We start from the raw sequence: 14,579 nt of genomic DNA on the forward strand, positions 1-14,579 counted from the left end.
AAGTTCGGAAGACAGGTGCAGATTTTCTAGATCATGTGTTGCGTAATGAAACTTATGAGTGGCCACAAAGACTTAATAACTGTGTAGATGCTAATAAAGGCCATTTTGAGTAATTATTTGTGATTTTGGTTCACAATGTATTCATGTAACTCATTAGAATATTAAAACATCTCTAGTCATTTTGTGTCAATATAGTTAAAACTTTGGGACAGCACTTATGGTAAGACTAGGTAGACAGAACAATGCACATCCAAGGTACCTTAGTGTCTAAACCGCTGTTCCAGATAATCCATTACGTTCAAATAGTAGTAACTCACCTTGGACGAAACCATGTCAGTTGTGTGACGGAGTACTGAGTGGTACTGAGCAGAATGTAAGCGAAACTAAATCCGAACGTTATTCCAGCAGCAAGTGTGAGGATGCAGCTACGACCCACGGAAGGCCTCAGGATCACTTGACCTATAGAAAGGAAACAAAAATAATTATTACTAATAATAAAAAAGAAAAATTTGGTATGGTAGTATAGGATCATTGTATGTATCTCTGTAAGACACATTGCATTTATGCATCTCGTTCCCTTTCATGAGTAAAAAAAAGCAGCCAACAATGAAAATTTTGGAAGTTTCTGACCTCTTTTATTCTCTTTAATGAAGCCTTATTACCTTATATGGTTATATAGATAAAAACAGTGTCCATTCTCTTTTCATAGGACGATACATTGATGCTCCCTTCTCAAAATTTGAAAGTGGTACATAGGACTACCCTTTAAATTTGAGAATTGTAAAAACAAAAAATTGTTAAAATGTTCTCCAGGCTCAAATATATAATTTTGTAAATTTTGGTGGTCCTGCTTAGCACCTACGAGTAAACAATTGTCAAAATATTCATATTAGCATGTGCTTGATTATTTTCTTCTTAGATGAGGCTTTACTACAGCATAATGGTTGAGTATAGAGTCAATTCTCTCTTAGGACATAAGTGCACTGATGCAATCCTCTGAAATTTTGGGATAGGTACCTGTACATTAAATCACCACTTCAATTTTGGAATTCTTAAAAATATATATTGCCAATGTTCTCTGATACCCTAATATACACAATTGTAAATTTGGGTGGTCCATCTTGCTCCATTTCATGGGTATAAAATTGCTAAAAAAAATCAAAAAAATTGGACGTTTTTCACATAATTTATTTTCCTTTGATGAGGGATTATTAAGTTACATGGTTATATACTTTGAGTGCAGAGCTCAATTCTCTTTCATAGCACATGGGAAAATTGATGATTTCCTATTAAATTTGGGAACTGTCAAAAACATATAGTGGTAAATGTCCTCTAGAACTTCTTTAAATTTGGTTGGTCCTATTTATTTATTTTTTTTATGGATACAAAACTGTCAAAAGTAATTTTATATTTGGCGGGAAATTTAAATTTTTTGGTAGGAAACTTGAATTAGTATGAGACACGAATTTTGAATGTTGTGCTTAACATTCACTAAAATAAATTAACCATATTATGGATTCATATTATATATAGGGAGGAGTACCAGTTATGGCCACTTTAAAAGACTTTTTCATTTTTGTTTCCTTTTTTGTAAAAGATATTGCCACTATTTACGATTCCGAAGTGTATACTTCTGAACTCTTGTGAACACATTTTTCGTATTAAATCCTTATCTACTGTCCTTAAAGTTAATAAAAAAGCATTTTTAAAATAATAATAATAATAATAATAATAATAATAATAATAATAATAATAATAATAATAATAATAATAATAATAATAATAATACGCATTTCTCCACTTTTGGCCATTCTGTTTCTGCTTATGGCTACCTTGTTTTCTAGTTATGACCACTCAAAATAAATATTTAAAAAATGTTTTATTTTGTAATTTAATATTTAGGTCTTTAGTGGATTTGCCCATTTAGGCCTACAGCAAAAATATGTTGTAATGTCAATACAATAATGTCTTCGTTATTTTTATTGACACACAATCAAATTACTATCACAGTTACAAAAGGTGGCTATAAATAGTAACAAGTATGAAACCACTTATGGCCACCTACTGGCCATAACTGGTTACTCATGGAATATTCAGACCCATTAATGGCCATTGCATTTATTTGTCGTGTTTTGAGGTTCTGGTAGTTACGATAGCATTATAAAGGAAATATAGAGTTTTCGAGTTTTCTCTTACCAGAGAACTAAGTTCCTACTTCCTAGGCCTTTTTTATTTTTATTTTTATTTATGTATTTATTTATTTATTTATTTATTTATTTATTATTTATTTATTTATTTATTTATATTTATTTTTCAAAACTCAAAACTCAAGAAATTTCACAAGAAATTGGAGAATTCTGTGCATCACAACACACAAAATGTAACAGCATATCCATATTCATTAGATTCGCAATGCCTACTGACTGAATCTGATGCTTGTAGTGTACTGTTTTTAATAAGCTTTGTTTCGATTGATTGAAAACATGAAAGTGGCCATAAGGGGTATGGTGGCCATAAAGGTACCTCCATCCCTTACAGGGTTATTCAAAAAGCGCGCCGGTTTTGGATCGTCTGGCAATTTTTTGTTTCTCGGTTGCCGACATTGTTTTGTATTGTTGCTCTACCCACAAACATTCTGGTTGTCGCCTTAGACTAAATTTCTCGCGTTTGTTCAGTCTGTGTTTAGCCATGGAACAGTGTACTATAGTACAACGTGTGCTAATTGTGAAAACCTTTTATCAGAACGGAGAAAGTTATGCAGCAATTGTCAGGCAACTTCGCGTGACTCTAGGACAAAATGAGGCACCGATCAATCAACAGTTCGCAGACTTATGAAAAAGTTCATTGAAACGGGTTCAACAGTGAACATCAAAAGTCCTGAGCGTCGTCGTAGTGGTCATTCTGAGTAAAACATTGAAATTGTTCGTGACAGTGTGGCTGTTAATCAGACAATCATACCGAATTTCACGAACAGAGTTATTGTATGCCAGCACAGTACAGGAGGTCATATGCTCGACGTCATTCACCATACCGTAAAACGGGGCTACTTTGACATTTAGGGTTACTTTGATATTGAGCGGGGCTACTTTGACAGATGAGCAATTCGTGCTTCCTCTGAGAATTGTTGCATATACTTTCATAGATAAAGGCTGATATGGTGTCCACGGTGCAAATTGCCGGAGGGGATGAGGGATTTCTCCCATTGTATTTCTACCCCCTCTCAATATCCTTCCTGTCCCCCAATATAATATAAGGACTTCTAGATCCGCCACTGTTTATTCCCCCAAAAAATCTGTGCCATTTGTATGTGTGACTATCGAAAGTACAAGGGTGGAAGAGAGTGGATACAATGTGTCCTGTACAAAAAATGGGTGTGTGGGTTTTGTAATGGGGATCAAAAAATCCTCAACATGCTTGTTACGACTGTGATGTTGACGACTAAGGTTTTTCTTTCCATTGTTACATGTAAAGATAACATACCGGTACATATGTAATTATGTTAAAAGTAAAGTAAAAAAAATAAAGTAGAGTAAAAAAATAAAGTAACAATGTAAGGAATAGCACCGTGTATGTTCAAAGTAAAGGATGTTAAAAGCAAAGCTTTAGAAAAACTTGTATAGTGGTGTATAATGATGTACCACAACAAAATAAAGATTTCGTGCTTATCAAGTATACAGCATACCGTACCTTACACATGACCAAAACAGTGTTTTATACACTTTGCATAAATTCCATGTCAAAATAACTCCATACCTTGAGTAACTTTGACCTTATGCAGCAAATACATAAGATGTCAAAGTAGCCCCACCCCCGGGGCTACTTTGACCGGTATTTCTTAATTTCTTCCCGCCAAAACTTACTTGTAGAGACTTAGGTTTAGTAGTGGATGTGATAGCCTAGATACCTATTGTTATGATGAGAATAGTATCATTCATTGGTTGCAGAAAGTGTCCCGTGTACACATCTAAACTAGTCCAAAACCTGTCAAAGTAGCCCCGTTTTACGGTACCTGAAATCGGAATGTGTGATGAACATGTTTATGAATTTTGTTAGTGTGTTTTGAAAAAATAAAGTTCAGAATTTGATGTAACAAAACCGGCGCACTTTTTGAATAACCCTTTACATCATATTATATATATATATATATATATATATATATATATATATATATATATATATATATATATATATATATATATATATATATATATATATATATATAAACGGCAGGTGTCAAAATAATTTACGAAAACAGTACCTTTTCCCCTTATTTTAGCATGTTTTCCATCTTTTTTTAAATACGAACCCCATCAGGATCCTGCCGCCTATAGTCGGACAATTTGTGCATGCCGACCAGATGCCGCGGTCGGATTGCCGGCGCCGGACACCGGCGTCTTTCCGCTCGATTTTCGACCGCGACGAGCAAAAAGAGATTCGTTCACCAATAGAAAACAAAGAGAGTTAGAAGGTAATTTGTTGCTTTAAAATACGAATTAGGGCTTATATTTCCCTCGTATAAAGCTTTCTCGAAACAGTCGGCAGACAGTCGGACGACGACTGCAAAAAGAGACTGCCGGCAATTTCTTGAAAAGCGATGTCGGCACGACGTCGGCGAAAGTTGCAAGAACGCGTACCAGCGGCAAAGAGTCGAATTTTGGAAAATGAATAGAGCCTGTATCTTCTTTAATGATGAAGTAAAAATTGAAACTGTCCGAAGGTTTTTCTTGTGGGTGGGCACTAATTCCATAAAATATGTCTTGTGAAAACGGAGTCGGCAGAAAGTCGGCATACAGCGGACGGAACGACAGCGTCAAAGGATGGTTGTAAAGACGTCGAAACGTTGACGGCGTGCCGACCACGAAAAAGGTAAATGCATGAAAAGAAATGTAGTAAAGGGACTGCACGTAAAGGGTATATGAGAAGTAAATACTTAAAATAAATGACAAGTACGAGAGGATCCTTGACAAACATTTTGCAAGGAGACGGCAAACAGCGGACGGCGACCGCGGCAAATATTGTCGGAAAGACGCCGAAACGTTGGCGGCGTGCCGACAAGTAAAGGAGCCGAAAGAAGGTCGGCAAACAGCGGATAGACCGACCTTGAAAAGATGCTCGGACAGGCGCCGAGCCGCCTTTGCCGCTGAAGAGCCTGATTGCAGAAATCGTAGTCTGGTTGCGCTGCCTGTATGTTCGGTTCGCGTTCTTCATTTGTCACATTGTGATGCAGTGTGGGTAAAGTCCTTCAAAAAAAATTCGTTGAGATAAGTTTACAAATGGGAAAAATAATGTTTATCATAAAAATATTCATTCATTGGAACTGTACGCAGTTGCTGGTTAAGCAAATACGTACCACGAAAACATGAAATGAGAGAGTGGTGAGTTAATTTAATATTATTCATATACATTTGCATATATTATTGCACTTATTATGCATATACATGGGGTGAGTTAATTTAATATTATGTATATACATTTCAAATTGTCATGAATTTTATATGTTGTGTTAAATATGTTAATTGCTGCTGCGCATGAAAAAGATTCGGTTATAGTATGTTCCCGCGCACTGGCGTTTCTGGCATATAAAATTTTTTTGGGGGGGGGTATCAAAGAAAGTAATTTAAATGGTACTACCTAGCCCAACCTGTGTATTAACTTCGATTCTATTTGTTGCCTTGCTGCTTACCTTCACGAACCCCCTAAGGTATATCGGCAAGTCATTACTTTAGGCAAGGCAGTGACAATAATCAAGTCATCTGAACTGGTTCCCGCAATTATAGTTACAGTTCCCAAGAAGGAAAGACAGAAAACAAAGTGCCCTGCGGGGCTCGAACCCGCCTTCACTCGCTAACGCTCGTTCGGCAATACTATGTGCTGACAGGATATCATTGCCTTGCCCAAAGTAAAGAGTTACCGGTATATCAAGAACTCGCTTACAATTGTAGGGTCCGCGCTGGCTCAGTGGTAGAACGTTCACCTCTGGTACTTGGGGTCCCGGGTTCGATCCCAGCCATCGCCATGTGAACTTTGTGATGGACAAACACTGTCTGCGTGGGTTTCCTCGGGGTTCTCCCGTTTATTTACACTTTCTCCATTCCACCATTTCATTCATTACTCATCATCACCGTCTTCTTTAGCCTAACCGGCATAACCGTTGGACAAAAAACTTAAAGGTTTCACTTAATTTTTATTTACAAAACGAGGGACAGTTAAGAAACTGTAGTACATTATTTTCTTCTTGAAATTGCAAAAGTTTACATGTCTTAGTTTTTAAGATAAGTGTCTTCTAACTCAACGCCAATGTATTTCTGCACAGTGTACGAAAGCTGTATTTTATGTTTACAACTGAAGCGCTACTAGTATGAAACCATAAAAAGTGATATTGAAAAATGTATGATTACCAAAGCCCATATGTTTTCACTACCCTCGCTTACGCGTATACCCACCGTCGCTGACGCACTTGTTCCCTTCGGACACACCCCCGCGCTACCGCGCGGGCCCATCAGCGTTGCCCTGCTCTGACTCAGTTATATAGAATTCGTGCTCTTTAGTGGCCAACTAGCACCTGGTGCTAAATTATCTTAGAGAAACGTGGACAATTTCTCATAATGCTTGTGCCATGACAAGGTTTGTGTTCCTTTAGTATTCTCTAGTATTTAGTGTATCTTTAGTAACCTAATAAGATCCACTAGATTATATACTGCAGGACTTGTTTCACATGTGAGCGAAAACTTCCAATTTAAAAAAAAAAAACAGGAGAAATGAGGTAGTGGTTAAACGCTCTTGTGTACAGGTTTACTTGTGGCGCAATACTAAAAAAAAATGAAAAATTATAATTCTTTCACCAGTTTCTTTTTTATTGTCCCCTAGTCGGTTTCAAATGGGCGGAATATATTTTACTTGGCATAAATAAAATTCAAGGGGACCTCTAGAAGTAATTGTTGAAAAATTATAATTCTTTTACGATTTGCGTATAAATAAGGCTTCCAGATGTCTAGCATAAAAACAGCGCAAAAAAGCACAAAACAATCTGTGCTGGGTGGCCACTAAATAGCACAAATGCTATCGAACCGAGTCAGTTAGGGCGAAGCTGGTGGGCCCGCGCTGGAATACGTCCGAAGGGAGCAGGCACGTCTGCTATAGTGTGTATGCGGAGAAGTGAGGGTAGTGGAAGGAAGTGCGTTTTGAGAATAATACAAGTTTCAACAACACTTGTTGTTGTTTCATACTAGTAACTCTCCACTTGTAAACAAAATACAGGTTCTGCACGCTGTGCAGAAATATGATGCCGGTGTACACGGTGCAGAAATAAGCCGCCCGTGGAAAATAACATCTAATAGAGCCATTTTTCATATGCACTCATTTGTTTTATTCGTCGTAAAGCTCTTGTAATGGTTTAACATTAGTAAACGTAAGATACAGTTGTATTACATTGTATGTAATTAGGTTACCTGTAGAAATTCGTTCCTTATAATCATGTCTTTTCATGGAAAGTATTGAATTTTACCTGTAAATCTTCCAAAATGTAGTGCACCAAAACTACACCTGCACCAGACTGTCTTATTTTGATTTTTTGCTGGCCGCGGTGGCTCAGTGGTAGAGCGTTCATCTCTGGTGCATGGGATTCCTGGTTCAAACCCTGCTCCTGTCAAGTGAACTTTGTGGTGGACAAACACCGTGTGCGTGGGTTTTCTCGGGATTCTCCCGTTTCCTCCCACTTTCTTCATTCCACCATTTTCATTCATCTCTCATCATCACCGTCTCCTTTAGCCTAACCGGCATAACCGTGGGACGTAAAACTCAAATATTTCATTTTCATTTTCCGAGTGTTAACCCTTTCTCCTGACACTGTTTCACGATGTGTAGGTACAAAAACTTGGACATCGGAAGTTTGAAAAAATTTAACAATTTAACATTAACATCTGTAGAAAACCATTAGCGACTACTATTAAAACTTTTTTGAGGAGAAAAGCTCATCATGAACGAGGGTTTGAAATAACCCGGGCTTTTTTGAAAAAGCCAAACCCACCTGGGCCCATTTTTTCGGGTGTTTTTCGAGTTTAATTGGGTTTTTTCGGGTTTAATCGTTTTTTTTTCGAAATATTTCAATGTCTTTGGGGTAAAAGTGTTAAAACGTGATTTATATTTCAATATTGTCATTGTCACAACTTGCAACAATTTTCTACTCACTGCCGTTTTGAAAAAATGGCCGCCATTTTGATTATTTTTTTTTACATTGGACCGCCGAGAAAATCTACACAGCAAATTTAGCATATCTTGTGCTTCTACCGTCAAAATTTCAACTTAAAAGACTGAAAATTGCGCTTCGTAGCGTAGATACTCGTTCATTTGACAAAATGGCCGCCATTTTGATATATTACGTTGGTATGCCGCCAAAATCTAAACAGGGAATTTAGAGTGTCTTGTGCTTGTACTCTGAAAATTTTAACTTAAAAGGCCGAAAGTTGAGTTGGTTTTGTGTTTAACGTCCCTTTCAGCAGCGAGGCTATATAAGACGGGACCTACTGATTAAGGTGGAATCCGAACCACGTGAGCTCTCTCCGGGAAGCAAACCCGGGTCACCCACGCCTAAGACGCGTACACTAACCGCTCAGCCATAAAGGAGCTCGGCAGACAAACGAACAAATGTAAAGTTATAGTTTTGTGATTTTTTTTTTTTTTATAGCGTTTCTCAAAGTTATGTTCATTCGATTGAATTCTTATTACAGATGGTTTGTGTTTTAGATATGTTACTCAAATTGACTCCTAGGAGAACATAAAATGTATTTGTTTTGAAACTTTTATCATTTTCGCCCACCTGATCGATTTTACCTGTAGTTTATTTAAGTATATGTGCATTTTATTTGTTCCATTAACAAGGTTTTATTTTAAGATGTAATATTTTGTATTCAGCCGAATACAAAATTCTCAATTGCCAATACAATAGTGTCGCAAAACCCTGACGCGTATCGAAGTTCTATTTCAAAGTAATATAATGCTATCTTCACTAAATAAAATATTCTATTTTAATACATCTTTTTGTCTGGTGAGGGACTTAGGGATTTATTGTTTAACTTGCAGCTTCAAGGTAATGTTTCAAAGATTTCTCAAGAAACTCAAATTCCTACCATTGGATATACGGCAGGATTTCTTTTCTTTTCTGATTCTCGTTTGGGGTGGCGACCGTACTGTTGTAATAAAGATTAACCTTTTGTCACTCGCGCCAAATTTAGTAACATAACTACTCGCGCGTTTGCTTTTTTCCAACATTGACATTTTGAGATACAAACAATATATTTAGTAAACTTATTTGAAGTAATGCATGCAATTGTTGAGTAAATACTTAGGATATTTGGAATTGTTGCTATAGTGCTGTCAAAATGTCTTGATCCGTGGCAAAAATGCGAACTAAAGTTCAAACCATCGACACATCCACGCGTTGAGCCAATAAGGGTTCAGCTGTTGCTAAACGAGAGAGCCTTGGCGAAAGGGAGTGAATTCCTTCAGCCGATAGCAACGCTTGGAACAGAAAACTAGGTGTCAAGTCAATGTGGTATATCTATAGCTTGTCAATATCTCTTCTCTGAGATCGGCTTTCGAAATCATCGAATCTAATGCCCTGAGTAGCAGTAAAAAGCTCGTGTAACTCATTGCTGCTCTTACGATTAGAATTCCTTTTCCGTCACATGTCCACAGTGATCGTACATCATCACGTGCTCCTTTCTTTTGGCAATCAAATAAAGACGTCGAAATAAAGTCATTAATTTTGCTCTTGAAGTTGCTGTACAGTTGCAGTGCGTTCTTCGCCGAAACTTGTTCGTAATTTATCCAAATAATTGTTAGTACATTTTACAATTTCATCAATCACGGCTATATCGATAAATTTCGAAAAAAAAAAAAAAAAAACTGTTTACTCAGTGATACCCTTAGCAGTAAACTTCGGTTCTAGCATCTTTTTCACAATGTTTTTACACTTTGTCTTTGCTGATGCTGCCAGTTACTATTTACATTTTGTTTTCCTGTCTTTCCCAATGAAACAATATTTTCACTGTAACTGTAATTCACATCCATATCGTTTGCATCTGAATCTGCATCTACACTGTTCTTATTTGCTTCACTATCATGATCAATATCATCTTCATTCACTTTTTCATTACTTCAATTCGCATCACTTTCAGCAGCCACTAATTTTCGATAGTTAACATCAGACTCATCATTAATATTGTCAAGCCACTTCTCTATCTCACTTCTATTCAAGAAGCGAGACGTTGCTTAGAAAAACAAAACTTCACTCATAAACAATAATTATCACATTAACGATCGCGCGTTGGAAAATTTCAAACTCCATAAAAATATGTGTTTGCTAGTGTTATCACGGAACTACTCGCGCGTTTGAAAAAAGCAAACGCAGACGAAACTATTTCCTCAACCTGTACTGGAAGCTACTACAATTGCAGCACGTCAGCGAGCTTTAGGGTGAAAGAGGGGAAGGAGCCACTTGAGGAATAGCAGTGAGGGTGACTCCGCTAATGCGACCCCATTCGTAAAAATCATTAGTTTTTACTCACCTGTTTGCTTTTTTCCAACAGCGCGAGTGACAAAAGGTTAAGTAAAAGTTAACTGTTTCGACGTAATTGAATTCTTCATCAGTGACTATAGTTTTCATTACTCTTACAGGTTTTCTTGTAACATATAGCGTCTAACATATAGTGTTGAAGCCGGTTCATTGCAACAAGGTCTATTACACTGTGTAGTTTGGTTTGGTTTTGGTGTGATGAAGTATATTTTCTATTGTAACAAATATACGTGATGTGCCAACGCCGTACACATTGAAGAGTATATTTTACAAAGCATTATATTTGTTCTATTTTAGATAGTTCATTTATTTCTGGAAGCAAGGGGAAATGTTGCTCAAGAAATACAGAAGTGTTGCAATGGAAGAAGACCCACAGAGAGCAGTAGCGTAGCCAGGATGTGTGTTTGGTGGGGCAAGTGCTGTTATAGGTACATATGGAACAATTCCAAACAAAAAATATATAAACATAAAAATATATTAAAAAATTACAAACATCAAACTACATTGTCGGACCTCTTTGGGGGCCCGGCCTCTCTGGGCCCCCCTTCCCTACGCCACTAACGGAGAGTATTGACAAAAATCATATGTACTAACATCCTTAAAGATATTTGTGAAGAGTGGTAGGATATATGTGGGACTACAGTTTTTTTTTTTTTTTTTCCTTTTAAAACGGGTGAATTTCATTCAATCATAACATTTGTAAAACATTTCCCATTTTAATGCGGTTTATTTCAAATCACACGGGAATTATGGTCATCACTTACCTTTGAAGCGAATATTGAGAATTACGGCTTTGAAATTGATTTTTGTTTTGCCAATATTACCTTAGTCTCCCTATCCCAGTTTTTGTCGTTAAATTCTTTTTTTATTATTACTTCATCTTTTCTATGCAGTGTTGTAAAATTTTCTGTATCTCTCTATATTCTCACAATCCTGATTCTGAGCTATTTAAATTCTACATTACTATTTCATAGGTTTGAAGTTTTCTTCAATTATAAAGACAACTGTTGTTTGATATTGTTCTTCACTTTTTTTTTTTTTTTTTTGCGTGGAATCAGTTAAGAGAGAAAGTGTAATTATATTTCTCAGAGTACAAGCTCCTTAACGGTGAGGTTCAGTACCATCGCCTCCTTTCTTTTCTATCCCATTGATTTGTAGGGGAAGTATTCTTCCTTTTCTTTGAAATGAATAAAATTTTTGATGTTCTGATTTTACTGATTTCTTCTGAATATCTATTTAAATGTCCCTTGCTTTGTCAAAATGATCTTTTAGTATATATAAGTATATTATTATTTAAATTAGATGTCATTTATGAATATTAAAAACATACAACACAGAATTTTATTTCCACAAAGTAAGAGACATTTAAATAGACCTGAAGAAAAATAATAAAAAGTAAAACCCTTAAAATCTCAAAGAAACAGAGGAAGATTTCCTCGTATATATCAATGGGCTAAAAAAGAAAAATGGCTGAGTTATTCAAGACAAAATATGGATAGCAGGAATTCTTTAGAATAATATAGTGCTTTTTTGAACATTGTAATCACTTCATATATATTTGCATTTCTGATTTTACATACTGTATGAAGGCTATCTGTGTTAAAACTCAATGTTATGGAATGCTACAAATTTCTGTTTTAAAAAAAAAAAAGTAGTAGTACATCCGAAGGTATATTACATATAACTTCTAAATGATGATAAGGTTCATTACATAGGCTAATGTATATAAGTTAATACGATGTGCATTGTATTTTGTTAATACAATTTGGTGTGTTTTTAGTGCTCATATAGACCAAAAAAAATTGTGATCTTCCCTTCATTTATTCTCTTAAAGAATTCCTTTAAAACAAAGGATCTTTGCAAAGTATTATGTTAAAACACTTCATTTTTTATGTAAATGACTTCATTAACCTTTTTTCTCTATATAATGGGTATGCACTATGAGTATACTGTACATGTGGCTGTTTCATTTACGATATAAATTATTTTCTCACATTTTTCTGTTTCATTGTATACAATTAATGTATAAATCATATAGGAACGCATTAAATGAACAATTAGTTACCTACTTAATTGTTATTTTATCTTAATATGATTTCCACTTTTAAAGTGTATTTAAATAAATATTTAAGGCATAGAGTTAGAACTGACAGCTTAGTCGTTAGAACTTGTGTTTAGTGCATTTCAGTGTTTGGTTTCTACGAATATAGTCATGGGTGTAAGCAGACAAGTGATCGCTCCGGCCACTTTTTTTTTTTTTTTTAATACCAAAGTTACAACAAATGCAGAGACATTTTGGCTTGGCTGCTTGGATACACGTCTCTGTTTTCCATATATTGACAAACTAACATGGTTACTGTCCACCTTTTTCTTGTTTACTTTAACCTTTTTTTTTTTTTTTTTTTTTTTTTTTTTTTTTTTTTTTTTTTGCTTGTAGGCTCGGTTTGAATCTCTCCGCCACCACATACCTTTTATTACAGTATTTTTATTTATAATTTTTACTTCATTAATTTTTATTTAAATCTCATTTTCCATTGGGAGTGTGACCCCTGTACTTTAAAAAAATTTAGAAAATCATTGACGTTTAAAATCCTTTTCCAATAGTTGATGGGAAAACGACAACCTAAAAAGACCGTATTTCCGACGGATTGCTGCGGCTTTTTTTTTTTTTTTTTTTTTTTTTTTCGAAGAAAGCGTTTGCAACTAGCAAATTTTGATTGCATAGAACAGTGTTGTTCCTAGTGGTCGTGATAGTGAAAGATGTGCTTTCAGGGGGAAAATGTACTGACTGTTATAAGTTTTTCACATTAGGCGCACAGACATGTTAATTGAATTATTCTTAACGTTCATTATTAGCTGCTCAGTTGTTATTTTTAGTTCGCTTTTAAGCATTTGTAAGTCATTCCCAGATACTTTTCCTCTATATAGCACTTAAATCGTACTGAGAATTGTAGAAATGTACTGCGTATGTACCGAGTGCAATATTACTGGTGGGGGGGGGGGGCGCGGTGGCTCAGTGGTAGAGCGTTCACCTCTGGTGTTAGGGGTCTTGGGTTCAAACCCTACTCCCGCCAAGTGAACCTTGTGGTGGACAAACACCGTATGCGTGGGTTTTCTCGGGGTTCTCCCGTTTCCTCCCACTTTCTTCATTCCACCATTTCATTCATTATTCATCATCACCGTCTCCTTTAGCCTAATCGGCATAACCGTGGGACGTAAAATTAAAGATTTCATTTCATTTTTATTACTGGTGGGAATCCGCCATGATTTTCATTGCAGTGCTACGCATCTTTTCTGCTGTCTGTCGACTGGTCGGAAAGGCAACTTTCCACCGGCGGCGCTGGCGCATTTTATGCGCCTTTCCGCTTGTTTGCCGACTGCTCCAAAGGACCTCTTTTCGATGTCAGCTTCTCAATTCTCCCATAGGCGGCATTCGACCTCTTGCCGCAGTCGAAAAGTAGCCCTTTGCCGACTGGATATCAACCCTTCAGGAAGGCAAAATTTTCACCACTTTTTAGAGTAGCTTTGCCTAAGTTTGCCTCCGTGCTATGATTTCTCATGAAGGGCACAATTGCTAGTTCTGAAAGTATATAATACTTCCATGTCCCATTCAATTTCTTGTTTTTTGGCTGAAAGTGCTGCAAAAAAGCAAAAAGAACAAATTTTGTACTGGGACACACAAAAAAATGCAAGTATTATACTTCAAGAACTTCCAAGGGTGCTCCTTGTCGAGAAATCATAGCATGGAGGAAGACTTAGGCAAGACTAATGTAAAAGCTGATGAAAAGCTGATGATTGCCTTCCTGAAGCGTTGATTTCCAGTCGGCAAAGGGCCACTTTTCGACGGCGGCAAGAAGTCGGATGCCGCCAGTGGGAGAATCGGGAAGCCGACATCGAAAAGAGGTCCTTTCGAGCAGTCGGCAAACAGCCGGAAAGGCGCATAAAATGCGCCGGCGCCGCCGTCGAACAGTTGACTTGCCGAGCAGTCGGCAAACAGCCGGAAATG

General features: G+C 36.5%; 1 protein-coding gene across 3 annotated transcripts in view; it reads right to left on the reverse strand.

Annotated features, from left to right (window-relative positions):
- LOC145671329 (glycoprotein-N-acetylgalactosamine 3-beta-galactosyltransferase 1-like) overlaps positions 1-14,579 on the reverse strand; it is a 301,114-nt gene that overhangs the window by 59,876 nt on the left and 226,659 nt on the right. For all 3 annotated transcript variants that reach the window (XM_081740334.1, XM_081740335.1, XM_081740336.1), the window contains one exon: positions 318-459. In XM_081740334.1, the coding sequence (XP_081596460.1) occupies positions 318-459 (142 nt within the window). The remainder of the gene's footprint in view (positions 1-317; positions 460-14,579) is intronic.

This window comes from Thermobia domestica, chromosome 15, assembly GCF_964235325.1.
Source record: "Thermobia domestica chromosome 15, izTheDome1.hap1.1, whole genome shotgun sequence".
Classification (NCBI taxonomy): domain Eukaryota; kingdom Metazoa; phylum Arthropoda; class Insecta; order Zygentoma; family Lepismatidae; genus Thermobia; species Thermobia domestica.